Source organism: Aspergillus glaucus, assembly GCF_001890805.1.
Source record: "Aspergillus glaucus CBS 516.65 unplaced genomic scaffold ASPGLscaffold_12, whole genome shotgun sequence".
NCBI lineage: Eukaryota > Fungi > Ascomycota > Eurotiomycetes > Eurotiales > Aspergillaceae > Aspergillus > Aspergillus glaucus.
In genome coordinates this window covers 890,040-915,815 of record NW_019170464.1, presented here as the reverse complement: position 1 = coordinate 915,815, position 25,776 = coordinate 890,040, and the positions used below count along the sequence as shown (strand labels likewise).

Here is a 25,776-nt window from a genome sequence, read left to right as displayed (position 1 = left end):
ATAATACACGTAGTATAGAGCATGCTATCCATCCCACCAATTCCAATCCTAATCAAACCAAACCATTTCAATCACTGCGCAGCCATCGCGTCCTGACCCCGAATCCACTCACTAAACTCCTTTCTCTTCGCCTATCCAAACCACCAAATCAGCAATCATCATCCCCTCAAACGACCAACCCGAATTACCAGGGACGACTCACTCTAACATCCCAAAAGCTATACCTCTCCTCCAACCTTGAATACGGATTCCTCGCACCCCCTTCCTTTTCAATCTCCCCCGCCCACTGACTCCAGCTAATCGGCTTCAATTTCTCCGCGCCAAGGACGAGGCCGAGGGAGACGACCACGAGCGACACGAGGGTTTCGACGATGATGTCTTGCGGGAGGGCGGTTGAGGAGATCGAGAGGCGGGTGTTGCTGGATAGGACTGTGTGTTCGTGGGCTGAGTAGCCTCTGTTTTTGTCAATATTGATTTGTTAGTGGTGTCCTTTGGATAGGTCCGGATGAAGAGACGTACGCATGTGCCAGCAGGATGAGGCCAAAGAAGGTGATTAGACGGGATAGGAACGCCATGCTTGCTCAATTGTCAATCAAAGAATGTGTGCTTCTTTTCAAGAAATCGTTCAGTAGCGCAGCGGAAAGAAAAATGAGAAACGCGCACCTGACTGGTAGTTAGTTCCTACGGGTGACTACGCCGCCCCAACGTGCACACCTCACATATCGGGCATCAGGTTTTTTTAAACTCGAGATATCCTACTGAAGAGCATGATATTTTAAGGTGTTTTTGATTGTCGTTCATTTTCATCACGACCGGTAAGGTCGGTTTCTAATAATTTTTAAGAGTTCATAACATTTATGATAAAAAAAAAAAAAAAAATCCGTTTCATAAACATGAAAATTATCCATCATCATCCATTCTTCATAAGAGGCATTTCAATTACAGCTTCTGCATAGCAACAATGTCGGTGGACTGGACGTGGTCCTCGTCCTCCTCGATCTCCTGCTGGAGTTCGTCGGTGGAGATCTTCTCGTCCTCGACGACAAGGTTGATCTGGAGCTTCTTAATGGCGTAGGCCAAGGGGACAAACTTGGAGGCACCCCAGACAAGGCCGTCCTTCACGATGGCACGGACGTTGGCCTCAAGCTCCTCAACGTTGGTCTCGTCATCTGAAACGATGAGTTAGCATACTAGGGTTCAAAGGCAACCATCGTAACCAATCACTTACCCCAAGGCTTAACCTCAAGAGTCACAAGGGACTTGGCAATGGCCTTAGGCTTGGACTCCTTCTTCTTCTTGTACTCTGCGAGACGAGCCTCACGCTCCTTCACGACCTCAGGATCCTCCTCCTCGTCGCTACCGAAGAGGGACATATCGTCGTCATCTTCAGGCTTGTCCTGGGGGCTGGTCTCCGAAGCCTCGGGACCGTAGGCAGTGTAGGCCTTGGAGGCGTCACCGGGGAGGGTGGAGAACTCAGACTCGTAAGAGGCGATGTGCTTGTACCAGCGGGCAACGTTAGGGTACTTCTCAGCGTCGGGAGCGCCGGAGAAGGCCTTGAAGGTCACGACATCGGCCTGAGAGGGAGCAGTGCTAGATACTGGTCAGTACAAATCTTGCGACGATTGGCAAGCGACTGGACACAGAAAAGCAAATAGTAGACAAAACAAGGTTGTATCTTGGGGATCAGAAACGCGATTGCTCGCAAAGGTTTGTAGTCTTGCAGCGGGGTCTTAAGCCGCCTCTTAAACACGGACCAATTTGTTTTCATCATAACAAGGAAACAACCAAGCTCAAAAGAAAAACGAGAACATTCAATGGCAATGGACGGAACAGGGTTCTCTCTTACCCAACGACGTAGCTCCGGTTGTTGAAGAAGGTGTTGGCCACTGAGAGGCACACCGGGTTAGCGATGCGGACGATGAGAAGAGAAAACCACACCAGCAAAGGACTCACAAGAAAGGCCAGTCTCAGAAACGAAGTCGGTGAAACCCATTGTGAAAGATTATTATTTATAAAGTGGATGTGGTTGGGAGAAAGAAGGAGAAAGAGAAGAAAAATGTAGGGGATTTTTTGAGGGGGAGGTTTCTTAAAAAGGAGAGGGTCGAACGAATTTTTTTTCCTTTGGCGGGCTCCGACTGCCCCTCCGCCGGTCACGTGAATTATTCCGGTCCGGAACTTGGTCGGCGCCCGGGGGGAGCTTCCCGCTACTTGCGGGAGGCGGTGTGGACGCTTCGAGAAGCATCCCGAGCTATGGCCTCCGGCGGGATATATACTTGACCTTGTCGGTCGAAGCATTCCCAGTGAGAGCTCTCGTCGAATTTGGATATTCGCTTCCTTTTGGATATGCTACGAACATCTGCCTCGACGGGCACCGTCTCAGCCATGGCGCCAAGGTCGCAGCTTGCTCGAAGCTGGCTGCTTCGAACGCCGACTATGTCGTCATCAAACCGATTGTTCACTTCTTCTCAGAAGCTACGGTTACCTTCGCAAGCTCGATTACTACCCTCTCAGATCCCTTCAGCTACGAATTTCCAATCGATTGTACCCATTCGTCACTATGCCAACGGTCGTCCGCACCCTCCAGGTGGTACACATCGAATGAACCTGGGAGATGAGCCAGAGAAACCAGCACTGGAGCAATTTGGTGTCGACCTTACTGCAAGAGCCAAGGCAGGGAAGCTTGATCCAGTTATCGGAAGAGACTCCGAGATTCACCGTACGATTCAAGTTCTGTCGAGACGAACGAAGAACAACCCCGTCCTCATAGGCGCTGCCGGTACTGGTAAAACCGCGGTCTTGGAAGGATTGGCGCAGAGAATTGTCAAAGGGGATGTACCTGAAAGTATCAAAGAAAAGCGTGTCGTTTCGCTCGACTTGGGCTCGCTTATTGCGGGTGCGAAGTTCCGAGGTGACTTCGAAGAACGGTTAAAGTCTGTTCTCAAGGAAGTCGAAGATGCTCAAGGCGGTGTCATTCTTTTCATCGATGAGCTCCATACATTGCTCGGCCTTGGAAAGGCCGAGGGCAGCATTGATGCTAGCAACCTTCTGAAGCCAGCGCTCTCCAGAGGTGAGCTTCAGTGCTGCGGTGCAACGACTTTGAATGAATACCGGATGATCGAGAAGGATGTCGCTCTTGCTCGACGATTCCAGCCCATCCAGGTTGGCGAACCCTCGGTTGGGGCCACAATCTCCATTCTACGTGGTATTAAGAACAAATACGAAGTCCACCATGGTGTGCGCATCATGGACGGTGCACTAGTGGCAGCAGCAACCTACAGTAACCGCTATATCACTGATCGCTTCTTGCCCGACAAGGCTATTGACTTGGTCGACGAGGCAGCATCAGCACTGCGACTGCAGCAAGAGTCGAAGCCCGACGTAATCCGGGAGTTGGATCGCGATATCACCACCATCCAAATCGAACTCGAATCGCTCCGCAAGGAAACCGACGTTAGCAGCCGTGAAAGACGGGATAAGCTACAAGAGGACTTGAAGGTTAAGCAGGAGGAAGCTACGAAATTGACGGAAGTCTGGGAGAAAGAAAAGTCTGAAATTGACAATATCAAGAACACGAAAGAGGAGCTGGAACGTGCTCGGTTTGAGTTGGAACGCACACAGCGAGAAGGTGACTTTGCAAAGGCAGGAGAACTGAGGTACGCTACGATTCCTGGTCTGGAAGCCAAGCTGCCCAAGGAGGAAGAGCAGGGCTCGGGTGCACAAGCCGGCCTCATCCACGACTCTGTTACCCCTGATGATATTGGCAATGTTGTCTCCCGAACCACCGGCATCCCGGTCAACAAACTCATGGCTGGGGAAGTCGAGAAATTGATCAGCATGGAAGACACACTTCGCCAGTCGGTTCGTGGACAGGATGAGGCGCTTTCCGCTGTTGCCAATGCAGTTCGCATGCAAAGGGCGGGTCTCAGCGGAGAGAACCGACCTCTAGCGTCGTTCATGTTCCTTGGTCCTACTGGTGTCGGGAAAACAGAGCTTTGCAAGAAGATGGCCGAGTTCTTGTTCTCTACTGAGTCTGCGGTTGTGCGCTTCGACATGAGTGAATTCCAGGAGAAACATACGATTAGCCGTCTGATTGGATCACCAGCTGGATACGTCGGATACGATGATGCTGGTCAGCTGACTGAGGCCGTGAGACGGAAGCCGTACGCTGTGCTTCTGTTTGACGAGTTTGAGAAGGCCCACCGCGATATCTCCTCCCTTCTATTGCAAGTTCTCGACGAAGGCTTCCTTACAGATGCTCAGGGTCATAAGGTTGACTTCCGGAACACTCTCATTGTCCTGACGTCCAACCTCGGTGCCGATATCCTTGTCGGCGCTGATCCTTTGCACTCTTATAAGGACTATGGTGATGCAGAAATTTCTCCGGAAATCAAGAGCGCAGTTATGGATGTGGTACAGACTGCGTATCCGCCAGAGTTCCTCAACCGGATCGATGAGTTTATTGTCTTTAAGAGACTTTCCAAAGAGGCCCTCAGAGACATCGTCAACATCAGAGTCAAAGAGTTGCAGTCGAGACTCGACGATCGTCGGATGGTTTTGCAGGTCGATGACGAGATCAAGGACTGGCTCTGTGAGAAGGGCTATGATCCCAAATTTGGCGCTCGTCCTCTCAATCGCTTGATTGCCAAGGAAATTGGAAACAGACTCGCAGACAAGATCATTCGCGGCCAGGTTACAAGCGGCCAAACTGCTCGTGTCGCGTTCAACGCTGATAAGACCGCACTCCAAGTCTCTGCAGAGGGTTCCGCAGAGAAATAAAAAGGAAAAGGAGGAATCAAAACGTTTCTTGGCTTCAATTTAACGACATATATGAGCATTTACTGGGCTAGGATTTTTGAAGGCTCTGGATTCTGTATTATTATAAACTCCCATCATTGTACTATATAGCATCTCCTCTTCTGTACAGATACGAATGTAATGATTATTGAACATCGCATATTTATGCTAGAATTATAATAAAAGTATGGAGTAGACTAGGGCTGACAATTTGAAACCCATTTCTTATTTTCCCTCGCCCACCACAAGCCTCAGCAACTACCCATTCCCCATCAACCATTACAACATCTATTTATACACCATGGATCCATCTACCAGAAAAAGACGACGAACTACAAACCCCCCATATATTACACCCCGCTCTTACAATCGCAGATTCGACAATCGTGATGGCACGCCGTCCCTGGACCCAGGATCCACCTCACGTGTTCGTTTCCCCAACTCGCAGAGGTCCTCTACAACAAGGCCACCAATACCGCAAAGCTCAATAAGCAACCTTGTCGACGATGAGATTCTACAGCAGTCTATCGATGATGATCTCGGTCAAGTGATAGTGGCGATCGATACGCGAGATTCGGGGACAGTTGGATGCTCCTACTATTCAGCTCAGGAGGAGACGCTCTACCTAATGGGAGATATTCATTTCGCGGGGAATGAGACGATTGATAGTTGTTCGTCTTCAAGTCTTGCATTTGTGATCTTGGAGAAGTGCTGACAAAATTGGCAGTAATCCTTCAGACGAAACCCACCGTGCTCCTGGCCTCCGCTCGTGTCGATTACCTTACAAGCAGAGGGCAGAAATCAGGACAAGAAGATGGTACGAGGGAGACAAATATGTTCACTTGATTTGTTGAACGCGATACTGACTACTGCGTCCCGACAGAGACGCAAACGTACCTCCCCTACCAACTCGATATCCGCCCATCCCAAGAATTCAGCGGCCCCAACGCCAAAAGCAAGCTTACAGCTCTCGAGATATCCGCTACGCACGAACAACGCATGCAATTCCTCGTTCCACATGGCGGGATAATCGGGCCTGGGGAGATGGAAACAGAAGCCACGGGGTTTACGCTGCAAGAGGGACGATTGCTACACATGTCTAGCTCGGTGGATATGGAGAACGTTGTTACGATTGGCTGCGCTGGGGCTATCATTACCCACTTACAGAGGCGAAGGGTTACAGATATTATTCCTGGAAACAGGGCGTCGGATTTGCTCAGAATCAACTCTGTTAGGATGTTCGGGTTGCAGGATACCATGTGAGCTTCCTGGTACTATGTTGTGGATCGGGTTCTAACATAGAACAGGCTCATAGATGGCAACGCCCTACTGTCCCTCCAGATAATACAGTCTGAATCTCATCCTAGCTTGTTCAACCAAGGCCCAGGCAAGAAGTCAACTTCCTCGAAAGAAGGCCTGTCAATATACGGCATATTCCATCGCTTCGCAAGTACACCTCAGGGAAGGAATCGACTTCGACAGGACTTTCTTCGTCCCAGTACGAACATCGACACTATTCGCGAAAGACATGATTTTATAAGCGTGTTCCTACGACCGGATAACTTCAACTGCTTGGAGAAGATGACGAGGAGCTTGAAGCACATAAAAAACCTTCGTCCTGTTATGATAAACCTTCGAAAGGGTATCAGCACGGGGAGCGCAAAGGTTACTGGCTTCAAGACTACGGTTTGGGCGACTCTATTGGCTGTATGTCACAATTTCCCCTGTGTCATGAATGCGACATACTTATGCTGTTGCGTTAGTTCGCTTTCTATGGAATCGACATCAACGAAGCCCTAAGAGAGCTCTCCGGTGCGAACGCGCTATCATTAAGAAGCAAGGCAAGTGGGAAAGATCTTCTCAGTGTTTGTAGTCGTACTAAGAAGCATAAAGGCACTCCAAATCTTCGAAGCGGCGCAACTGTACAGGGTTGGGAGGATGATTCAAGAGATAGTAAGTGTTTCTCTATCTTTTGTCTAGGAAGCAAACTGACCTTTTAGGTCGACATCGACAGCTCCGATGAACAAAGTAGAACTATTGTGAAACCAGGCCTTGATCGCGAGCTAGACATGATGAAAGACAATTATGACGGATTGAACAGCTTACTGAAACAGGTCGCAATGGAGATCGCGACTACAATTCCAGAGAGCTTCAACATTGACGTGAACGTGATATACTTTCCCCAACTCGGCTTCAATATTGCGATCCCGCTCAATGACCGGGGCGAGCCTTCCTTCAATGGCAGCGATGAGGACTGGGAGTTGATATTCATTACAGAAAATCGAGCATACTTCAAGGATCTGCGGATGAGAGAGATGGATGACAGATTGGGTGACATCTATGGACTTATTTGTGGTAAGTCGAGAGAGATCATTTCCTAACCGGTACTGTGCTTATTATATTGGCTCTTTAGAGAAAGAGATAGAGATCGTCTACGACGTAGCACAGAGGGTGCTTCGATTCGAGGACATGCTTGTAGAAGCGTCCGATATCTGTGGCCAAATCGACAGGTAGGCATCCAACACTTCTGAGGTCTGAGATGACAGAGACTTACCTTAGCAGTCTCATCGCAATGACTCAAGCAGCAAGCTTCTATAGGCTAGTGCGACCAGAAGTAGTACAAAAGAATGTCATCAAGATTAAAGGCGGACGGTGGGTCGATTCAATTCCCAGATCCATGGATCGTTTCGCGTATTGACATGGTACAGTCATATCCTCCAAGAGCTTACTGTCCCGTCATACGTCCCGAATGATACACTTATTATAGGCGATGAATCGGACATCCTGTCTGAAGGGCCAGAGACGGGCCATGGTCCGAGCATGTTGCTGCTTACAGGCCCCAACTACTCGGGCAAAAGTGTCTATATGAAGCAAGTGAGTGGGCTCAGATCTGCGCACATACGACACTGTCTAATTGCTAGGCAGGTTGCTTTGATCATCTACCTTGCGCAAGTCGGAAGGTATGCGGCCCATGGATCATGTCTACAGCGAGTGCATTTCTAAAAACACAGCAGTTTCGTCCCCGCGGAGAGTGCAGAGGTTGGCATAACGGATAAGATCATGGTGAAGATGAATACCCAGGAGAGCGTCTCTAAGGTAAGAGGCTATTGAAGCAGTAGTCTCTCGGTTTTGACTGCTCAGTCTATCTCAGATTCAAAGCACGTTCATGAATGATCTACAACAAATTTCCCTTGCCTTGAAGCAAGTTACCAGTCGCAGTTTGCTCTTGATCGACGAGTTCGGTAAAGGGACTCTTGAGAACGGTTGGTGGATTGAGACTTCCCTTTCGACAGCTGCAAGCTAAAGATCCCGGATTTCTAATGCAGATGGCATCGGTCTTGCTTGCGGAATTCTCGAGCATTTGCTGAATCTCAGAGAGGCCCCAAAGGTCATCGCAGCAACGCATTTTCACGAGATATTTGAGAACGATTTTCTCAGGGCCCGACCTCGATTACAGCTGGGTCATATGGAAGTTCAGGTCTGCGAAGAATCCCGCGACGTGGAAGATCAGATCACCTACCTCTATAAGTTGGACACCTACCCTCGCGTCAACAACATATGATCATGCTAACAAAGCATGCGAAAAGTTTCCGACCAGGCCGAAATAACAAGAGTTTTGGGACCATGTACGTACAACCTGTGTTCCCTTCTTCTTCTCATACGAGCCTTCAACTGAGACCTATGTATAATAGCTGCGCGGCGATCAACGGAATCAACCAAACCGTCGTCGCCCGCGCCAATGAGCTCGCTTCACTCTCTGCCCGTGGTGAGAATTTGATCGCTGCTTGCGCCACGTTAACCGCAGAGGAAACACAAGCGTTGGAAGAAGCGGTGGGGGCCCCTATCTTGAAGCACTAATAAACACCAGCTGATTCTTCTCTGCATGTAGGATGCGTTAGCTAGAGGATTCCTTGAGATAGATATGTCTGAGAGCGGTGGGATAGTTTCGAGGGATACTTTAAAGGGATTATTTGAAAGCCTGAGACAGTAGTCGTGGTCTTACTGTTATTTAGTGCCTCAGGTCATAACTAGCTGAATGCATGTCCTTCTACGATTCCTGTATCACATGATATCTGTACAAACTAATCAGACTGTTCAGTAAATACCCACGGCCCTTTTGGATAGCTATCAAGTATAAGGTCCTTCAGCCACAACAGTTTGGTGCCCTCCCACTCCGTTCCGCCACAGACCTAACTGCGGCACTGGTTCATGATGTTGAGGAAGCTTGGGCACGGGGTCTGAAGGCCTCTATGCTCACACTGGATGTGCAAGGCGCCTTTGATGCTGTCTTTTTAGGGCGACTGATTGGACGGCTCCGAGAGCAGGGCTGGCCTACCAATGTGGTCCGATGGGTAACTAGCTTCACCCAGGATCGAGCAGCCAGCCTGCGCCTAGGGAACCACATGAGCCAGACATTTGAGGTTCTAGTAGGTCTCCCACGAGGCTCTTCAATATCCCCCATCCTCTTTATGCTTTTTATTGAGCCCATTTTCAAATAAGGCTCCGTACGCGCCCGCCGCGGCCGCTTTGGATATGCTGATGATATCTGCCAACTAGTGGCCTCTCCCTCCTTGGAAGAAAACTGCACTGCACTGAGGAACTCAGGCACTGGGGGGCAAGAGAGGGCCTTAACTTTGATTCCGGCAAGACCGAGCTACAACACTTCTCACGTGGAGCTAATCATTCTAACCCCACATGCTCCATACACACCCCTCAAACACACGCCTAACTCGCAATCATCTGCCATGGCTGGAGGGGGGTAGAACAGACTGACCCTCTTGCCTACCCCCCCCCCCCCTTGGCAGGCTGAGAACCCCAATACTAACCGAAATATCTGCCCTACCCGAGACAGGGCAGGTGTGGCCTTTCAGCAGTGGGCTGACACATGTCCTCCACTCTCTATGCTCCTCTTCACAGACGGCAGCCGCTTGAATAACTCAGACACCCCGGCCGGCGCTGGATGGTATGGATACTGGGGCGCTCTATCCTCAGTAAACCTAGACCGTCGTGCTTCCCATCTCTCCCACTCCGGTGGTAAAATACCAAGAGCATCGACGTGCTCACAGGCCATACGGTCCTGTGTCGGGATTAAACTCTCAAATAACGGTCTTTGAGCAATTATCGACCAGATAGAGCAGGCGAGTGACCAGATATCCGATGGGAAGGAAAGAGGCGTCGTAGGTTCAAACCGAGCCTCAAGGGGACTGTTGATGAGCGGGGTGTGAGATTCATGTTTTGCCTCTTGTGAGGGCGAAAATGCCTCGCCAAAGTCTGTGGGTAGGATCCTGGTTTCTGCAAGCGTGATATTCTCGCTTGCTCTCCCAAGCCATATTGGTGCAATGCCGTGGGATGGGACACCGGGTGGAAGTGGTTTACCATCTAAGTGTACTACCGGCTCCGGCTCTGGTGCTCCGTACTCCTCGTATAGCTTCTCAATTGAAAGCCTATCAAGGTTAGATGGCATTTCCAGTTTGAATCTGCAGTGCAGACCTTGACTGCGACATATTTTTCTAACTGCTCATCGCGCGCTAGCCAGGTGGTCGAGTAAGAACCGTGGCCCAGTTTGTCGACAACGCGATATCGGCTATGAAACCGGTCACCGATGTTGACGGGGTGGTAACACCCGGGTCAGTACCTTTCAAGTCTCTCAATGTCTTCAAGGGGCTTGTATAATATGTTGATAGACGTTAGGTTAGACGCGCAGGCAGAGAACGCGCAGCGGGGTTTGTTATTGACAGGTGCAAAACGGGAGAATAACTTGTGTGGGCGATGTAACCGGAGTGAAGATGACCCAAATTCTATCATCGTTGCTCTATTTCACCTATACACTCTTCTCTATTATGCAGTAAGTGACTGAATAATGCAAATGGTTGCTGCTGTCTCGGAAAGATCTCGGGATGGGAAATCGGTCGCCTATACTGAGATTGACAAAGGCAACGAATGCTCTAATAATTTCATTACGTATGTACAGCCCATTTTTAATGACACAAGTTAAATACCGGTGAAACAATATCCAACATGCTCCAAGAAAACCAAACTCAAAGCTTGACACTCTTGACCAAGTTCTTCTTGATACCGGTAAGTTCACCGGAATATCCTCCACGGCCTTCACCACCCTTGTACTGCTGGCGAATACTACCCAGCTTCTTCTTCTTGTCCTCGAACTTCTTCCTCTTCTTGACACGCGGGTTGCGCACATCTTTGTTCCGCTTCGGCGCAAGACCCTTGTTCTTCTCGATCTGGTAGGTGATGGCACGCTTGCCATCCGGTCCAACCTCCTCTTGGACCGCGACTTGTCCACCTTGGCGAGCAGCTTCTGCGTGGGCTTCTGCGCGAGCTTTCTTATCGTCCTTGCGCTGGTTCGTGCGTGCCGCAACCATGTCATAGTAATCGTCGGAGTCGGACTGGTCGCCGCGGATCTGCTGGGCCGTGCGGTGATCTTCCTCGTCACTGTCGTCGCCAAGTTGCTCTTCCTTCGAGAGTTGCTTTTTACCACGCTTTTCAGCTTCGGCGTTGAGTCGGGCTTGACGGTCCTTCAAACGCTCGCGGTATGGCAGGTCTTCATCACCACCAGCATCCCGACCAGCAGCACTGCGCTTGTTGGCCTTTTGGGCGAGCTGGGAGGTATAGAAGCGGAGAGAGCGTTTCTGTTTAGCCTTCTCCTCTGCCTCCTTGGCGGTGAGCGCATCCTCATCACCAAAGTCAGAGTCGTCTGCGTTCTTGGCCGATGGCTTTGTCTTCTGAGCCTTCCGCTTCTTAGCGTCTGTGGCCAAGGTCGAAAGGTCTGCCAGGTTGGCTTCGGTCTCGCGGAGTCTTTCTGCTCTCCGGGCTTCGGCCTCTGCTTGTGCTGCTTGAGCGGCGCGCTCTGCTTTGGACAGTTTCTTGGTTTGTCTTTGCTCCTTGATCTGTTGCTTCTTCTCTGTCTTGCGCGGTTCGGCCTCGGCGATAATCTCGCTCTCCTCCATCTCTTCATCCTCGGATTCAGGGACCTCGGGAGTTTGAAGATCCTTGACACTCTCCCACAGTTTCCTGAATTTCACGAGAGATCCCATGACAGGATGCCCCCGTAATTCAGCCGGAGGCATGGGAGATGGGTTTCCTGATGCATCTTGAGAAGACGTCAGGAGCATAAAGTACATGCTGATTGTGCCCAGGTATGCCGACAAGGCACGGAATTTTACTACAGCAACGGGTGCTGCATCCTCGTCTTCCTCGTCATCCGGGTCTCTGGACTTCTCAGCCGCTTTAGCATCCTGCGCAAGGTCGCGATGTGTTGGTTGGAGATCGGCAAAGTCTTTCGCAAGCGGCTCGAACTCGGGGTATCTCGACTTCAGGATCTTCAACTTTTCCTCCGCGCTCATATCCTCAGTGACCTCCACCTGCGGTAGCACCTCCGTTACCTCTGTGGTATCTTTTCCTGCGTCTTTCTCTTCCTTGCCAGCGTCGGCCCATTCGGTTTCGTCAAAGCCAAAGTCCGCTTCGTTCATGGCCCGGAGATGTTTCTGCTGAAGTCTCTTGGCCTCCTGTTCTTCCTCCAAGGCATCAGCTTCCGTTTCGATTTGGTCGGCATTGTACAGGTCTTTCTTCGAGGAACCCCAAGCGGCGATACCCTCCTCGTCCTCGTCCTCATAGTCCTCAGAGCCGGGACTGGCATCACGGCGCTTATTCTTGGGTTTTTTCGATGGCTCGCCAATCGCATCCTCTTCGTAGTCTTCGTAGTCATCGGCGCCTTCGTCCTCCTCGTCGTCCTCATCATCTAGGTCGTCTTCGTCCACGTCCACGTCGTCGTACCCCATAATCTCTTCGTCCGACGGTTGAAGCATTTCCTCTGTGTAGACAACAGGTCAGATTAATCCTTGCAATATGTCGCACATCACAAACCTTCTTCCGCTACTCTCCGTCGACGCTTCGCATCTGGAGCTTCATCCAGAAGAATCTGATCCCGGCCTGCTTGAAACTCATCCCCCGAATCGTCGAATCGCTCCTCGATATCGAACTTGGTGCGCTCCGATTCTTTGGGCTTGTTATGCGCCGCAGGGCGACCGCCAGCCTTTCTCTTTTTGGCCATAATTTCCTCTTTGAAATTATTCCGAACAATTTGACCGAGTCCAGACGTTGCGATTTTGATAAACTCCGCGATAAAAAATTTGGGAGCAGAACTGCCACCGCCTTTGGTGTACTAGACCAGAATAAGCATGTTTGCAATGTTTAGCATAAATACGTAAGACATTTGTAAAATACAGCATAATTCGTCCAAAGAGGCGTATCGGCGGTAATACAGAGTGCAATCGCGGCTTCCTAATCGGTGGACAACTCCTCTTCGCTCTTTTCCTACTCGTCATTCTTCTTGTTCCTCTCTTGTCGCTCCTAATGAATCCTCCGCCCGTCTTGCTCCTATCCGATTACTCACCCACGACACTGGGGATCTCATTTGTGTTCGCCAGTATCATCATGTATACCGCCGTTACCAAGATGCTCGGTCTGGGCTCTAAAAACGAATTCGAGGTTGATGACAGGGTGAGTCTGGCTGCTCATTCTTCTAGGAAATTTTTGCTGATCGTCCCTTTCTGGTAGACTGTTGTCATTACCGGTGGTTCCGATGGAATGGGAAAGTCTGTCGCCTGTCAACTTGCGGCCAAAGGTGCAAATGTTGTGATTGTCGCGCGCACTACCTCTAAGCTTGAAGCAGCGCTTAAACATATCAAGGTAGGTTTACCATTCGTGTTGCCGAGTTTATTGGCACTAACGCTGTTAAGTCTTCCGCGACGCACCCCGCTCGACAGAGATTCCACTACATCAGCGCCGACCTGACGAAAGCCACAGATTGCACACGGATCATTGGCGAAGTCACCGAGTGGAATAGCGGGGCTCCTCCGGACGTTGTTTGGTGCTGTGCTGGATACTGCAACCCCGGGTTTTTCGTCGACACTCCAGTTGATACCTTGAGAGACCAGATGGACACTGTGTATTGGACCGCCGCAAACACCGCGCATGCGACATTGAGAAGCTGGCTTTCCCCCGTCGCCGCCCAAGACCGAAGCCCGAGACCTAGAAGACATCTAATCTTTACATGCTCCACTCTCGCCTTCGTTCCTGTCGCCGGTTACGGTCCTTATTCTCCTGCCAAAGCCGCGATTCGCTCCCTGTCCGACACTCTGAGCCAAGAGATTGAGATGTATAACGGTGCTCGGAGTAGCATGCACGATGGCCCGGCTGCGGACATTAAGGTCCATACTGTCTTTCCTATGGGGATATTGAGTCCAGGATTCGATAATGAACAGAAGATAAAGCCCGGGCTTACGAAGCAGTTGGAAGAGGCCGATAGGCCACAGGGTCCGCACGAGGTTGCCAGCATCGCGATCAAGGCTCTAGAGCGGGGCGAATATCTTATCACTACCATGTTTGTCGGCCATATCATGAAGGGCACCGCTCTTGGACCGAGTCCGAGAAACTATCTTGTGCGCGACACATTGATTAGCTGGCTTAGCAATTTGGTCTTCCTTCAGGTCATCCCCGATCTCCGCAAGAAAGCATGGAACTGGGGAGTGAAGAATGGTTATTCTGTTGCTCGCCCTAGCTCTAGCTCCTGAGTGACTTGTACCCTGGCATGAAAACGGTGTATATGAGATACCCCCTAACGCTTCCTATGAAAGATCCTGTATTAGAAACAGTACTATCATTATAATAATCACATCATTGATGCCAGCCACCACGTGAAGAAAGCCTTGCAACGTTGCCCAGGCACAAATGGCGCATCGGAGGACATTAATTGGCATCACGGAGTCTCTGGGAATCTGCAACTTCAGAGAGGTCGACCTCCCGCATACCTAGACGCCCCATGCTAGCGGAGAAGGCAAATAAAACGACCCAAATGAGAAGTATATATAGATATACATTAGCACTCCATGAAGTGCTTCTCAATCGTTCATCTTCTTATAGCGAAGTCCAGGTTCTCAATCCTTCTATTCTTCCATCAATCAATACCCAAAACACTCAATCCTCGCCAAAATGGTCGGCTTTGATATGCGTGGGTTGACCCCTGCTCCGGTCACCCCATTTACTCCTGCTGGAGATATCGATTATGAGGCTATCCATCGCTTGGGAAGCTGGCTCGGCGGTATTAACGGCGTCAAAGGTCTCGTCGTCCTGGGTCATGCCGGAGAAGGCACCTTCCTCACTCCTGAGGAGCAAGTCTCCGTAATCAAGGCATTTACCAAATCAGTCGACAACAGGGTCCCCGTTATTGTGGGCATCACAGGAGAGGGCACAGAAGTAGCCGCTCTTGAAGCCAAACGTGCGAAGGAAGCCGGTGCTAGCGCGGGGCTTTTGTATCCCTCTCACGGCTGGCTGCGCTTTGGATACCAGGACGGCGCCCCTCAAGACCGCTACCGACGCGTGTACGAGCTCAGTGGACTTCCGTTGATTCTCTTCCAGTATCCGGATAACACCAAGGCCACCTACAGCCTGAAAACGATGCTTGACATCACCGCGCAACCTGGTGTCTTTGCGATGAAAACCGGCGTCCGGAACATGCGCCTTTGGGATACGGAGATTCCCGTCATTCACCGTGAACGGCCCGACCTCCAATTCCTTAGCTGTCATGGCGAGCATCTTCTGCACACAGCGTTTGACATGGATGGCTTCCTTGTCGGTTACGGAAACATTGCTCCTGAAGCGCTGGTGAAATTGATCCAGGCAGGCAAGGCTAAGGACTATAAACGAGCACGTGCGATTCACGATCAACTTATTCCTGTCACGAAGAGTGTCTATCACCGTGGCTCGCATATGGAGGGCACAGTCGTCTTGAAACATGCCCTCGTTGCCCGTGGAATTCTGTCTCACGCTACTGTGCGGACCCCTTTGCTTCCGTTTGAGCCTGGCGCTGAGGAGATTCACGCTGCTGTCAGTGCTGCTGCTCTCAACAAGGTTGCCTAGGTTGGGATGCCACGAAAGTGAGGACGAATTGGAAATGTCCGATGAATTTGTACATATGCGACAGTAGTTTTTAAAAGACGACCAGCTATCTCTTTTGTTCAATTACACTTGCTTCTCTCAAGCGTTGCTGTCTCTTTGACAATAGGCTAAATTACCCCAAATTAGAAAGTAGTCTCGCCATTTCCGTTACGAGAAACACGTTGAGCTAGGCTAAGGGCACTTGAGCTTCCCCGCATTTTTCCCCAGGATTTTCCCCGGAGACCTTCCATATGTTCGAGCGACTCCATCTTTCCCGTTAATATTATGCTTACTTGCAAATATTCTGTCTGTCTCCGTGTGCTAGGTGTTACGGAACACTTACAGTTACTACGGACTCAGCAGCTAGCAACCCCTTGTCCGCTGTCACCGCTCTCCCAGAATCTTCACGCAAAAGACATCGCAATCACACCTCTGAAGCAGGTCTCGACGCGTCAGAAAACCGCAGAAAAGATCCCAAGGTCAGTAGAGCCTGCGACTCGTGCAAAACAAAGAAGATTCGTTGTTCGGGCACTCTCCCGTGCGAGACATGCAGTAGAAGGGGATTGGATTTGCGCCTATGCCAGCAAGTATGCCCGTTGGAAGTCGCCCACGCCACAGTCCTTGGCCGATGCAGAATAGCCAATGGGAAAGACACAGACACACCGGGGACTCGCCACAGATGCCGCTGGAGCTGGAAGCTGCAGCGTGAGTAGTACTCCAATCTACCCAGCGCAAACCCTAACCCCGACTGGAAGTATTGGGCAAGACGTGCAAGCAGCACGAGGATCCCCGGGACTGGTGATCGAAGGCCAGTATTGTGATTCACGTCGGGTCTCACATTCTTGCATCGAGTATGAGGAAACTTTCGGCATAAAGCAGGCGTATGGAATATTATGGCTCTAATGAAGCTGAAAGGAATCAGCTCTTAACGTCGGCCGGAGATAGGCCGTTCTACCTTGATGAACGTGGAACCGAGGGGATCTTCCCAGACGACAGCACTGCACTTTCTCTGGTCGGGCTTTTCTTCGATACATGCGTTGTGACATATCGCATGTTACACTGGCAGACGGTAGAGGCTTGGTTGGATACTTTGCTGGCAAATAGGCTTCGAAACAACCCGATCTCACATACCCTTGGCAATGCCAAATGTGCGGTCCTATACACAATTGTTGCGATTGCTAGCTTTCGACTCTCTAAGCTCCAAGGCACTTCATCCGCTTATAATGAGCCGTCTGCCCTGCGCCAGAGCGATCGTCTATTCTGCGCTGCTATGAAACATGCCGATTTAGAAATGGGCTTTCCGCGGCTAGAATCTGCCCAAGCAAGACTTATCCAAGTGTTAAATTTGCTGCAGACATCGCGAATGAATAAAGGTTGGTATACGTTCGGCAACACATATCAAATTGTTTCGTCATTGGGGCTACATCGGCGACAAGCATGCAAGCTAAATGCCTCCTTTGGGGTCGTCCTGATTATATCACCGTACAATGCGAAAAACGCACCCTCTGGGTTGCATACACCATTGACAAATACCTTAGTGTTGTCTTTGGCCGACCACGGCTCTTTCACGACGATGAGATTGACTAGGGCCTTCCCGATAGTGTCAACGATGAGGACATGGGACCTGACGGTCCATTAGTTTCTGAAGCGTCTGAAGAATGTCACATCGACTCACTGATCTTGCATGCGAAGTGTGTCCACTCTCAAAATAGAAGAGAAATATTAGCTAAATCTTTGGTTAGGATTGCCCAGATAATCGGACGAATATCTCGCGACGTCTACTGCGTCGGCGAAGCAGGAAATACAGATCAAATGCCGTCAGCCCATTGGTTGGTTAATGAGCTACATGCATGGCGAGCGAGTCTGCCTGCGCACCTAGGCACAGTCAAACCTTCTACATTGATCCCGAGTTTTCGGCGCGAAGCTAGATGACGGGTCTGCTTAGGTTGGGCAATCGGAGTATCATTTATGGACCTTGACTGTCGAACAATGATCGAAAGTTCAATGGAGCGACAGTATAGTTATGAGGATTAACAAACAGGACCACCTTATATCGCAAATAAAGTAGAAAAGACTACCCCCGGCAAAAACACCCTACTCCGTTCGAAGTACTGCGCTCAATCTCGCCTATGCTCATGCTGTGATTCATGCTACGCGGCCTTTTCTGCTGGACAATGGTAGCAGCTCAAGTGATGAGCAAGAGGTTCAAAACCGGATATTGGAATGCATATCTGCTGCTAGAAGGGTACTAGAGTTGGTCAATACCATGGCCAACGATAAGAATTTATTCCACTCTTTCTGGTGGACCCAGTATATTCTGTTTTGCGCGCTAGCGGTAGTCTACGTCTGGGAGATCCAGCAGAGCGCCAGCGAAAATAACCAGCTGGATAAGTCTTACGCATCACTGTTCAGCCTGGCTGAGAAGTGCCGGTCTTATCTATTGCAAGGCAGTTTTGCAGCTCCTCCAAATCACCGATATGGTGTCATTCTTGAGGAGTTGCGGTTGGAAGCTCAACAGGAGACCCTCAGAAAAAAACATCCTTTTCCAATCCAGTCCACCCCAGCGGGAATAAGGAATGGGTCCTATGCGGAGGCGGGCTCTATGAATAACTCGCAGATGCCAGAAGCAGGGACTGAGATGATTGCTATCCCCGACAATACTCTCCATAGGTTTCCTAGTATGTTAGATGCCTAGCAAACTACTAACTAGCTAGATTTAGATCTTCTGTGAGTATGCCATATCTGACGGTATATGTCAACGTCTGGCTAACACTTATGTAGGCATTGTACCCGATTCTTGACGCATTTGATCCCTAAGAGCTGTAGGTAAGAGCACTAGTTTTTCGAAGCTAAAGGTATACAGGCTATTCACCTACAAGACATTGGAAGTTATCATCTGATTTGCCCCGTCTGGGGCTTGTCTCCATCGTAATCTCGGATTCAGAGAATAACCCGTATCTGTAGGGGTCGCCTTCGATAGCACCAGCCAAGCCCATCACCCGGATTCCATGGATTTGTGACACCAACCCCGGATAATCCCCACTAAAGATCCGGTCTCAATTTTGACAGCGGGAGGCCCTTGTTACTATTTCTCGGATATCGACAGTGCGCTTTCCATTGGTTTGCGGTCCCGAGCCTTGAGGCCAACGCTCCGATGTCTTCGTGCTTTACTCCGCAAACCTCATGGCTTAAATTGACCATTTCCCCATGGGGGTACACCTGGTATCGGCTCATAGCATCTCTCAAATTGTGAGGAAACTTCTAGTCCTTTCCCTCAAGATGGATACAGCGCGAATTGAGGAGAAGGGTGATATGGTGCACCTCGAGTACCAGGATGGTAGAGGCTTGTTCCCCGAGGACCAAGAGTTTCTTGCAAACTTCTCCAATGAGGCTAAACAGAAAGTGCTCAGGAAAGTTCGTGATATGGAGTCTTGATAGTCAACACGTTCAAGTTAACATTATTGTTGACAGGTCGGTGTACGAACCCCCGTTATCGGACCGTTCCAAAGGAGTCTAATGCAATAATTAATGGCGCCTTATCCCCATGCTGGTCATTTTATACTTGGTTGCATACATTGATAAGACCAATATCGGTAATTCTTTTGAGCGTTGTTTGGTTTTAGTCCAGGTAACTAAGGGTTTCAGGAAATGCGAAAATCGAAGGTCTGCTTCCTAGCCTTGGAATGACCGGGGAGCAGTACAATGTCGCCTTGGCTATCTTTTTTGTTCCTTTTGTTCTGGCTGGTAGGTAACTTATATATTTAACGTGGAACACAGCATAACTGATGACAGACAAATAGAGGTTCCTAGCAATATCATCCTCAGCAAATTCAGAAAGCCTTCGGTTTATCTTGGGTCCCTGATTTCCATCTGGGGGGGTGGTCATGCTGTGCACAGATTTTGTCCAGGACTTTGGTAGCTTAGTGGCGATCAGGTTCTTACTGGGCTTGTTTGAGTAGGTCTGCGCCGTCTGTCCCCCAAGAAGAAATTGATTTTGAACAAACTGCAGAGCGGGCTTTCTTCCCGGTGCTATTTTGATTATTTCCAAATGGTACCTCCCCAACGAAACGCAAACGCGTATTGCTATCCTATACACATCAGCTGCATCTGGGGGAGCATTTTCGGGGATCCTCGCGTTTGCCATCGCTAAGATGGATGATATTGCTGGCTATGAGGGCTGGAGATGGGTAAGTCCCCAATGAATCCGTGTGCTGAAATTTGGGTATATTGACGCTATGTCTCGTGCTCAGATATTCATCATCGAGGGCCTGGCTACAGTCAATCTGGGAATAATGTGCTTCTTTCTACTCCTCGACTCACCAAGTCTGTCTTCCGGATGGCTGACTCCAGACGAGGCTCGCTTCCTAAAAATCCGGCAAATTGTCAATAGCATTCAAAGCACATTGCGCTATGCTATTTTGGCGTTTGCCTCGCCTGTTCCGGGTATGCCCAGATCAAGCATGTTTGAAGCCCAGAACTAACTTTCATTATTTAGAATGTATCCAATCCTATCTGGCGTGAATGCATGGAATGTGTCTAATCTCCCCGATCCCACTAAGCGTGCCATTGGGATTGGTTATCTCATTTGCATGGGCAATGCGGGTGGTCTAATTGGAAGTTTCATTTATAAAGAGAAAGAGGCGCCACGGTATGTCACTGGCTATGGGAGCTCGATTGCCTTTGCATCTGCGGGAGTGATTGCCTGCCTTGTGCTGGAATTTTCTCTATTCAGGTTGAATCAGAAGAAGGCCAGGATGACGGAGGTCCAAGTCCACGAGATGTACTCAGAGGAAGAGTTGAGAGAGATGGGGGAGAAAAGCCCGCTATTCAAGTACAACTTATAACTGAACCTGACTGCTACAGAGAACAAGTGATTGATATAGAGCTTGAAGTAATCTCCAATATGAGGTGGTGTCGTGCAAAAACTTTGCCTCAGGCACTCACTACACAGGCAAGGCGGCAAACTACCGACGGCGCTTGTGACGTAGCGCGTATCAGAAGATCTGATTTTCTTCATACGAGAACCGTACGCGAATTTTTTGGGCATCCGTTGGCAATATTTTATCCTATGCTTGAGTGACACATGTCTAGTCGTGAGGCCCAAATTGTTCATAGTTATATAGAGCTGAAGCTCGCTCGTTGGGCTGGAATTCTTCATCACCGCCGCTATCGATAAAATATACAGCAGCTTCTTCTGACGATCCCGGACAAGAATTCTGGATATTTGGATATTCTCTTCGATGAGAGCAGCACAAAATGATTGACGCCATTCTATCATTACCGGTGCTTTCGGTCTTCCTCATTCCGACTCTCTCATCCTATAGCACGAGTCTCAATCTGGTCTTCTTTTACATGACCTGGAGCACCCTCGTGCTGTCACATCCACCTCTTCGCGTCGAATTATTCGGAACCATAATCGTGCGCTTAATATTTTATGTCATTCCGTCACTATTATTCTTCCTGTTTGACATCCTGACCCCATCGGCGGCCGTGGTGGTGAAGGCGCAGGGCGAAGCTGGTCTTCCGAGTGGCAGCAAGCGGGGCAAGATCCGGTGGAAGGAGATCAAGGTTGCGGGATGGGCTATTGTCAATTTGGCGCTAGGGATTGCTCTGCAGGGAGTGATTGAGTTGATCCGGACGAAGCTATTCGTATTGCCAAGCTCGCTGAAGGTGTCGATGAAGTTACCCATGCCTGGGGAGATGCTGAAGGATATGGCTTGTGCGACATTGGGGAGGGAGGTATGTTTCTTTACCCTTTCAAATATTCAATAAGAAGAAAGACACTGACTGCAATAGGTACTGGCATACATTATCCACCGCTACGTCCTCCATCACGGAAACAATTTCGCTACCCAACAACACCAATCCTGGTACCATTCGCTCCACACCCCCTTCCCTCTCACAGCACACTACGACCACCCACTCATATACCTCCTCCTCAACTTCATCCCGACCTACCTACCAGCCATGCTACTCCGCTTCCACATGCTCACCTACGTCGCCTACTTAACCATCGTCTCCATCGAAGAAACATTCGCCTTCTCCGGCTACACAGTCATGCCGACGAGTTTCTTCCTCGGCGGCATCGCCCGCAGAACAGACATTCACCTTCTCAGCGGTGCGGAGGGGAATTTCGGACCTTGGGGTATCGTGGATTGGATCTGCGGGACGAGTGTGGGGGATAGTATTGTGGATGATATGGAGGCGGAGGTGGAGGAGCATGAGATTGATGAGAGTATTCGGAGGGCGATTGAGGCGTCGAAGAGAAGGATTAGGGAGGTTGATCAGAAGCGGAGGAGGAAGGTTAGGGAGAGTTTTCGTCGGTAGATAGATATTTAGAGTGTGGGGGATGTGTACAAAGGTTGGATATATATTTTGGATATGATTTACGAGTGACGATGAAATATATTTTACTACCCCATATTCCATGTAAAATATCTCACTGAGGATTTAGTTCGAATATAACCTACAGTAACGATTTACTTGCACAAAGGGCATAAAGCAAGACCCTAATTCCCAATTTTGCTAGTAATCAAAGATATATCATACTGAACATAAAACAAGCCCCTGGTCGTAGGAGCGCATGCGATAGGTATTATTTTTTCCTTTTTTTGGATCTCATTTCGGCATATTTTTGTTTTATAGAACCTGCAAATGGGCCACGCTGGACGGGAACAGTCCGTGAAACAGAACGAACAAACAAAAACCCGGTTTTTTCCCGAATTAACCACACAAATCTTAGTGTTTAGAAAAAAAAAGAAAACGGATCCCGCATATCGAGTTACATATTTCATGAAGCCGTTCCTCCCTGCGCTGCAAAATATGCCTTCCCTAATGTAAGAAAAAATCAGGACGCCCATTTGCAGTTTCTAGCCGCCCCTCGGAGGAAATTCCTCCTCACAATCACTACCGAACCCGCGGCCGCCGCGTCACACACGTCTACCACTTCATCTCGTGGGGCTTGTCACCGTTCCGGAGGTAGAAAGAGGTGGCGAGGTAGCTGCCGAGGAACTCCTCGTTCTTGACGGAGGCCAGGACGGTCTGGTCGATGGACTTCTGGTCGCTGGCACGGGCGCTGGCAACCTGCTTCTTCTGTAGAAGAGAAAGATACCGTATTAGCAATTGTTCGAACCCAAGCCATTTTTTTCATGAAGCGTCTGGCGATTGTCGTAGTCCTATCACGCTTTTTCCATAATTACACAAAATCGGTGCAAAATCGACGTACCTCGGGCTTCTCTCCCTGCTTGAAGAAAGCCTCCTCGGTCTTCTTCTCGGCGGCCTTGTCCTTGGTGAAGTACTCAGGAGCGGAGACCTTCTCGATGGCGGCCGAGTCAACACCGCTGACATCGACGCGCTTGCTGGTAGCGATCACATAGCGGGAGTTCACCCGGCGGAGAGGAACACCGTTGAGCTTGAAGGGACCGGTAACGAGGAGAACACCCTGGTCGAGGTGCTTGAGGAGGATGACACGCTTGCCACGGAAGCGGCCGGCGAGGAGGATCAGAACGGTACCGGGCTGGAGGGATTCCCGGAGCTTGGTGGGACGGAGAGTCTTGCGGACCTGTTGTATCGAAAATAACCATGTTAGAACGTTGTTTCTGATTTCCGTGTGTTCCCAATCTCATTTTCTTCGCAGTTCAATGGCGTCGTAAAGGTGCGATCCCATATCAAACTCATGTTCCTATCGACACCGGCCTGGACCAACTTTGGACCAAAATTTCACTGTTCATTCTGACCGGCGCAATCTTCGCATTCGTCCACAGGAAACCGCATCTTTTTATTCCTCCAAAATAGACCAAACCAGAACTCTTGTAGCAAGCAGGGAGTACTGACTTTCTTGGGCTGCGACTCGTCATCCACGGGGTACCACTTCTGGGCCTTCTGGGCCGGAACGACCCTCTGGCCCTTTCCAAACTGCTTCGTCTGGCCAACAGTAGAGTCCGACATATTGGCTGCTGGGGACGAGTTAGTGGTTGTCGACGGCGGGTAGGTGTTGATGGAATTGGATGTGTGACTATCGGCGCTGCTGCGGCCCAGGGCGGGAAATCCTGAGGTTTGTGGGAACGCGAGCCCTATCAGTTAACCGAAAGGCGCTAGTGCCGATTTGGGGCGACTGATAGCCGCCTCAGGCACCAAGGCGGACATGATTACTACGGCGGCGGGGAATGACCACAAGTGCAGTCTAATCGGCTCCCGCCAAAACAAAGTCCAACTGACGTATCCTGGCTGGACAGCTCCACGTTATCCTCTGAGCACAACCATCGTTTTGACTGCATTCAGATTAGTTGAAACTACTTTCTTTTAAACTCTCATATTACGTTGATACTGTGACAGCACGATGTCGATAACTCCCATCCTCACCTTCAAAGCAGGTATCTGCGAACTGGATGTGAGTTGACTGCCATCGTTGCTCTCTAAGATTGCATCCTGTAGCTTCCGTTACTGACTACACTTGTGTTAGTCTGCGAATGTGGCCAAGCCCCAGCCCACACCTGGCTACATCTACCTCTACTCCGAAGATGAATTGGTGCACTTCTGCTGGCGCCCCAGGAGCGCTCCTCACACCGAGCCCGAGGTGGATCTCGTGATGGTCCCCTCCGATGGAAGCTTCATCCCCTACGAGCCCTCCGGCCAGGCCCCTACGAACGGTCGCATCTACTCCTTGAAGTTCTCGTCTAGCTCCCAGCGGTATCTATTCTGGCTCCAGTCCAAGTCCCAGCACGACAGCGGAAACCTGGACTGGTTCAGCCCCCGCGATCTCAGATTGGGAGAGATTGTGAACTCGTTGCTGCAGGGTGAAGAGCTTGATATGGAGCAGGAGATTGCCAACTTGCCCCGGGGCCCTGGAGGCAGTGGTGATGACGATGAGACTATGGAGGATGTGGAGGGCATGGATCATGACACCAGCCACAACCACGGAGGTAGTGGCGCTGGAGCAGGCTTTGATGCGACAGGCGGAGATATCAGAGAAGAGGGTCAAGGATCGAGGGAGGGTGGTGCTGAAGGTGGAAGAGCGTAGGTACAGTACATATTTTTTGGACGTTATATGCATTTCATGACATCTAGCAATTTGGGATTTGTTCATTTTTGACTTTCAATCGTCATCCTATTTGATTCTCCTTCTAGATCCCTATACATTCCACTCATCATATGACCCAGCCCGGGCTAACATGATTTGTCTCTCACAGGGCGAACGATTCGTCGGATCCATCATCGGTTGTACAGGGCTTCCTGAATTCGCTGGGAGGAGGCGAGAGCCAGAGCCAGGGCCAGAGCCAGGGCCAGGACCCTTTCACTACTCTACAGGACCTTCTTACACCTGCTTCCACATTGCCGTTCATTGAGGCCGCGGATGACAAGACCATCGACAATCTCCTCAGCTACTTGCCTCCGTCGCTATTGCTACTGGCTTCGGATGTCGAGGATGTGTCGGGCGAGGATTCGGAAGTCGCTGAAGCTGTTATGCTTTCCCTTGAAATTTTACAAAAGAAGAACATCCTCCGGAAGGTTCTCCATTCGCCTCAGTTCATGCAGAGTCTTGCCAGCCTGACTGTCGCACTGCGCGACGGCGGTCTTCCCAGCATCAGTGAAGCACTCAAGATCCCAGTGGAGAATGGAGGTTTCCTTCGTCGCGGAGGAGTGCCTTTGGGCGGAGGCGATGCTGTTAAGGCTTTCCTCCAGGGTGCTAGGGGCCTTGTCAAGGGACACGACCGTATGGAGACCGATTGAACCTACGGAGTTGTATCATAAAGTCTGTATGCTTTCATGTATCACCTAATAATCATCTGGGACAAGAAGAATAAATGAACAAAAGCTCTGTCGGCAATTACTCGGTTTCTTTTCTTACTATGTATGGAACGCATTCGAGACATGTTGCAGATGATGGCGGTGATGTTATTTTTGGCATGTACTCCGTAGCGGGGGCCAATCTATGTATGCTCAGGTCAGCGAACAGTGTCCTATCGGGGGGAAAAGTACAGATCTGGAATATCGCATTCAATACGAGTTTATGCTAGTTTATGTCAGGGA

At 50.0% G+C, this 25,776-nt stretch overlaps 14 protein-coding genes across 14 annotated transcripts; 8 read left to right on the top strand and 6 right to left on the bottom strand.

The window, feature by feature from the left end:
* Positions 1-25: 25 nt before the first annotated feature.
* Positions 26-633, bottom strand: ASPGLDRAFT_48238 (membrane magnesium transporter family protein). Its single transcript, XM_022546854.1, has 3 exons — positions 520-633; positions 203-455; positions 26-131 (listed from the first exon to the last, which is right to left on the bottom strand). Exons 1-3 carry the CDS (start codon positions 573-575, stop codon positions 72-74), a joined length of 369 nt encoding a protein of 122 aa, XP_022400371.1. The 5' UTR covers positions 576-633; the 3' UTR covers positions 26-71.
* A 229-nt stretch (positions 634-862) lies between these two features.
* Positions 863-2,037, bottom strand: ASPGLDRAFT_173242 (translation elongation factor 1 subunit beta). The gene is made up of 4 exons (XM_022542791.1): positions 1,954-2,037; positions 1,847-1,886; positions 1,229-1,590; positions 863-1,169 (listed from the first exon to the last, which is right to left on the bottom strand). The coding sequence occupies exons 1-4, from the start codon at positions 1,991-1,993 to the stop codon at positions 940-942; spliced, it is 672 nt and encodes a 223-aa protein (XP_022400370.1). The 5' UTR covers positions 1,994-2,037; the 3' UTR covers positions 863-939.
* A 260-nt stretch (positions 2,038-2,297) lies between these two features.
* hsp78 (chaperone ATPase HSP78) lies at positions 2,298-4,954 on the top strand. Its single transcript, XM_022546853.1, has one exon. The coding sequence runs from the start codon at positions 2,383-2,385 to the stop codon at positions 4,774-4,776; it is 2,394 nt and encodes a 797-aa protein (XP_022400369.1). The 5' UTR covers positions 2,298-2,382; the 3' UTR covers positions 4,777-4,954.
* A 113-nt stretch (positions 4,955-5,067) lies between these two features.
* Positions 5,068-8,853, top strand: ASPGLDRAFT_48236 (MutS family protein MSH5). Its single transcript, XM_022546852.1, has 16 exons — positions 5,068-5,465; positions 5,522-5,611; positions 5,678-6,053; positions 6,102-6,501; positions 6,558-6,635; positions 6,688-6,747; positions 6,795-7,149; positions 7,208-7,304; positions 7,357-7,446; positions 7,503-7,668; positions 7,720-7,754; positions 7,809-7,890; positions 7,946-8,057; positions 8,121-8,322; positions 8,382-8,420; positions 8,487-8,853. Exons 1-16 carry the CDS (start codon positions 5,096-5,098, stop codon positions 8,650-8,652), a joined length of 2,718 nt encoding a protein of 905 aa, XP_022400368.1. The 5' UTR covers positions 5,068-5,095; the 3' UTR covers positions 8,653-8,853.
* On the bottom strand, positions 8,687-9,598 carry ASPGLDRAFT_431150 (uncharacterized protein). The gene has a single exon (XM_022545747.1). The coding sequence runs from the start codon at positions 9,281-9,283 to the stop codon at positions 9,002-9,004; it is 282 nt and encodes a 93-aa protein (XP_022400367.1). The 5' UTR covers positions 9,284-9,598; the 3' UTR covers positions 8,687-9,001.
* On the bottom strand, positions 9,591-10,516 carry ASPGLDRAFT_151370 (uncharacterized protein). Its single transcript, XM_022542242.1, has 2 exons — positions 10,285-10,516; positions 9,591-10,238 (listed from the first exon to the last, which is right to left on the bottom strand). The coding sequence occupies exons 1-2, from the start codon at positions 10,296-10,298 to the stop codon at positions 9,662-9,664; spliced, it is 591 nt and encodes a 196-aa protein (XP_022400366.1). The 5' UTR covers positions 10,299-10,516; the 3' UTR covers positions 9,591-9,661.
* A 70-nt stretch (positions 10,517-10,586) lies between these two features.
* Positions 10,587-12,902, bottom strand: ASPGLDRAFT_151366 (something about silencing 10 family protein). Its single transcript, XM_022542240.1, has 2 exons — positions 12,676-12,902; positions 10,587-12,622 (listed from the first exon to the last, which is right to left on the bottom strand). The coding sequence occupies exons 1-2, from the start codon at positions 12,860-12,862 to the stop codon at positions 10,833-10,835; spliced, it is 1,977 nt and encodes a 658-aa protein (XP_022400365.1). The 5' UTR covers positions 12,863-12,902; the 3' UTR covers positions 10,587-10,832.
* Positions 12,903-13,164: 262 nt separating this feature from the next.
* ksrA (3-dehydrosphinganine reductase) lies at positions 13,165-14,384 on the top strand (the record flags this gene model as incomplete). Its single annotated transcript, XM_022540733.1, has 3 exons — positions 13,165-13,311; positions 13,369-13,500; positions 13,551-14,384. 3 exons carry the CDS (start codon positions 13,165-13,167, stop codon positions 14,382-14,384), a joined length of 1,113 nt encoding a protein of 370 aa, XP_022400364.1.
* A 418-nt stretch (positions 14,385-14,802) lies between these two features.
* Positions 14,803-15,729, top strand: ASPGLDRAFT_36385 (dihydrodipicolinate synthase family protein; the record flags this gene model as incomplete). The annotated part of the gene is made up of 1 exon (XM_022544684.1): positions 14,803-15,729. The coding sequence occupies one exon, from the start codon at positions 14,803-14,805 to the stop codon at positions 15,727-15,729; it is 927 nt and encodes a 308-aa protein (XP_022400363.1).
* A 303-nt stretch (positions 15,730-16,032) lies between these two features.
* On the top strand, positions 16,033-18,442 carry ASPGLDRAFT_67236 (Zn(II)2Cys6 transcription factor; the record flags this gene model as incomplete). The annotated part of the gene is made up of 7 exons (XM_022549107.1): positions 16,033-16,123; positions 16,189-16,334; positions 16,399-16,559; positions 16,624-17,209; positions 17,335-17,438; positions 17,490-17,631; positions 17,816-18,442. The coding sequence occupies 7 exons, from the start codon at positions 16,033-16,035 to the stop codon at positions 18,440-18,442; spliced, it is 1,857 nt and encodes a 618-aa protein (XP_022400362.1).
* A 1,455-nt stretch (positions 18,443-19,897) lies between these two features.
* On the top strand, positions 19,898-20,632 carry ASPGLDRAFT_48226 (uncharacterized protein). Its single transcript, XM_022546851.1, has 4 exons — positions 19,898-19,934; positions 19,998-20,041; positions 20,103-20,190; positions 20,243-20,632. Exon 4 carries the CDS (start codon positions 20,244-20,246, stop codon positions 20,589-20,591), a length of 348 nt encoding a protein of 115 aa, XP_022400361.1. The 5' UTR covers positions 19,898-19,934; positions 19,998-20,041; positions 20,103-20,190; position 20,243; the 3' UTR covers positions 20,592-20,632.
* Positions 20,633-20,781: 149 nt separating this feature from the next.
* On the top strand, positions 20,782-22,112 carry ASPGLDRAFT_48225 (sterol desaturase family protein). Its single transcript, XM_022546850.1, has 2 exons — positions 20,782-21,486; positions 21,544-22,112. Exons 1-2 carry the CDS (start codon positions 21,004-21,006, stop codon positions 22,072-22,074), a joined length of 1,014 nt encoding a protein of 337 aa, XP_022400360.1. The 5' UTR covers positions 20,782-21,003; the 3' UTR covers positions 22,075-22,112.
* Positions 22,113-22,336: 224 nt separating this feature from the next.
* Positions 22,337-23,763, bottom strand: ASPGLDRAFT_48224 (60S ribosomal protein eL6). Its single transcript, XM_022546849.1, has 3 exons — positions 23,581-23,763; positions 22,973-23,308; positions 22,337-22,839 (listed from the first exon to the last, which is right to left on the bottom strand). Exons 1-3 carry the CDS (start codon positions 23,692-23,694, stop codon positions 22,687-22,689), a joined length of 603 nt encoding a protein of 200 aa, XP_022400359.1. The 5' UTR covers positions 23,695-23,763; the 3' UTR covers positions 22,337-22,686.
* A 136-nt stretch (positions 23,764-23,899) lies between these two features.
* On the top strand, positions 23,900-25,764 carry ASPGLDRAFT_429862 (uncharacterized protein). Its single transcript, XM_022545718.1, has 4 exons — positions 23,900-23,922; positions 23,982-24,136; positions 24,209-24,762; positions 24,936-25,764. Exons 2-4 carry the CDS (start codon positions 24,086-24,088, stop codon positions 25,474-25,476), a joined length of 1,146 nt encoding a protein of 381 aa, XP_022400358.1. The 5' UTR covers positions 23,900-23,922; positions 23,982-24,085; the 3' UTR covers positions 25,477-25,764.
* Positions 25,765-25,776: the final 12 nt, after the last annotated feature.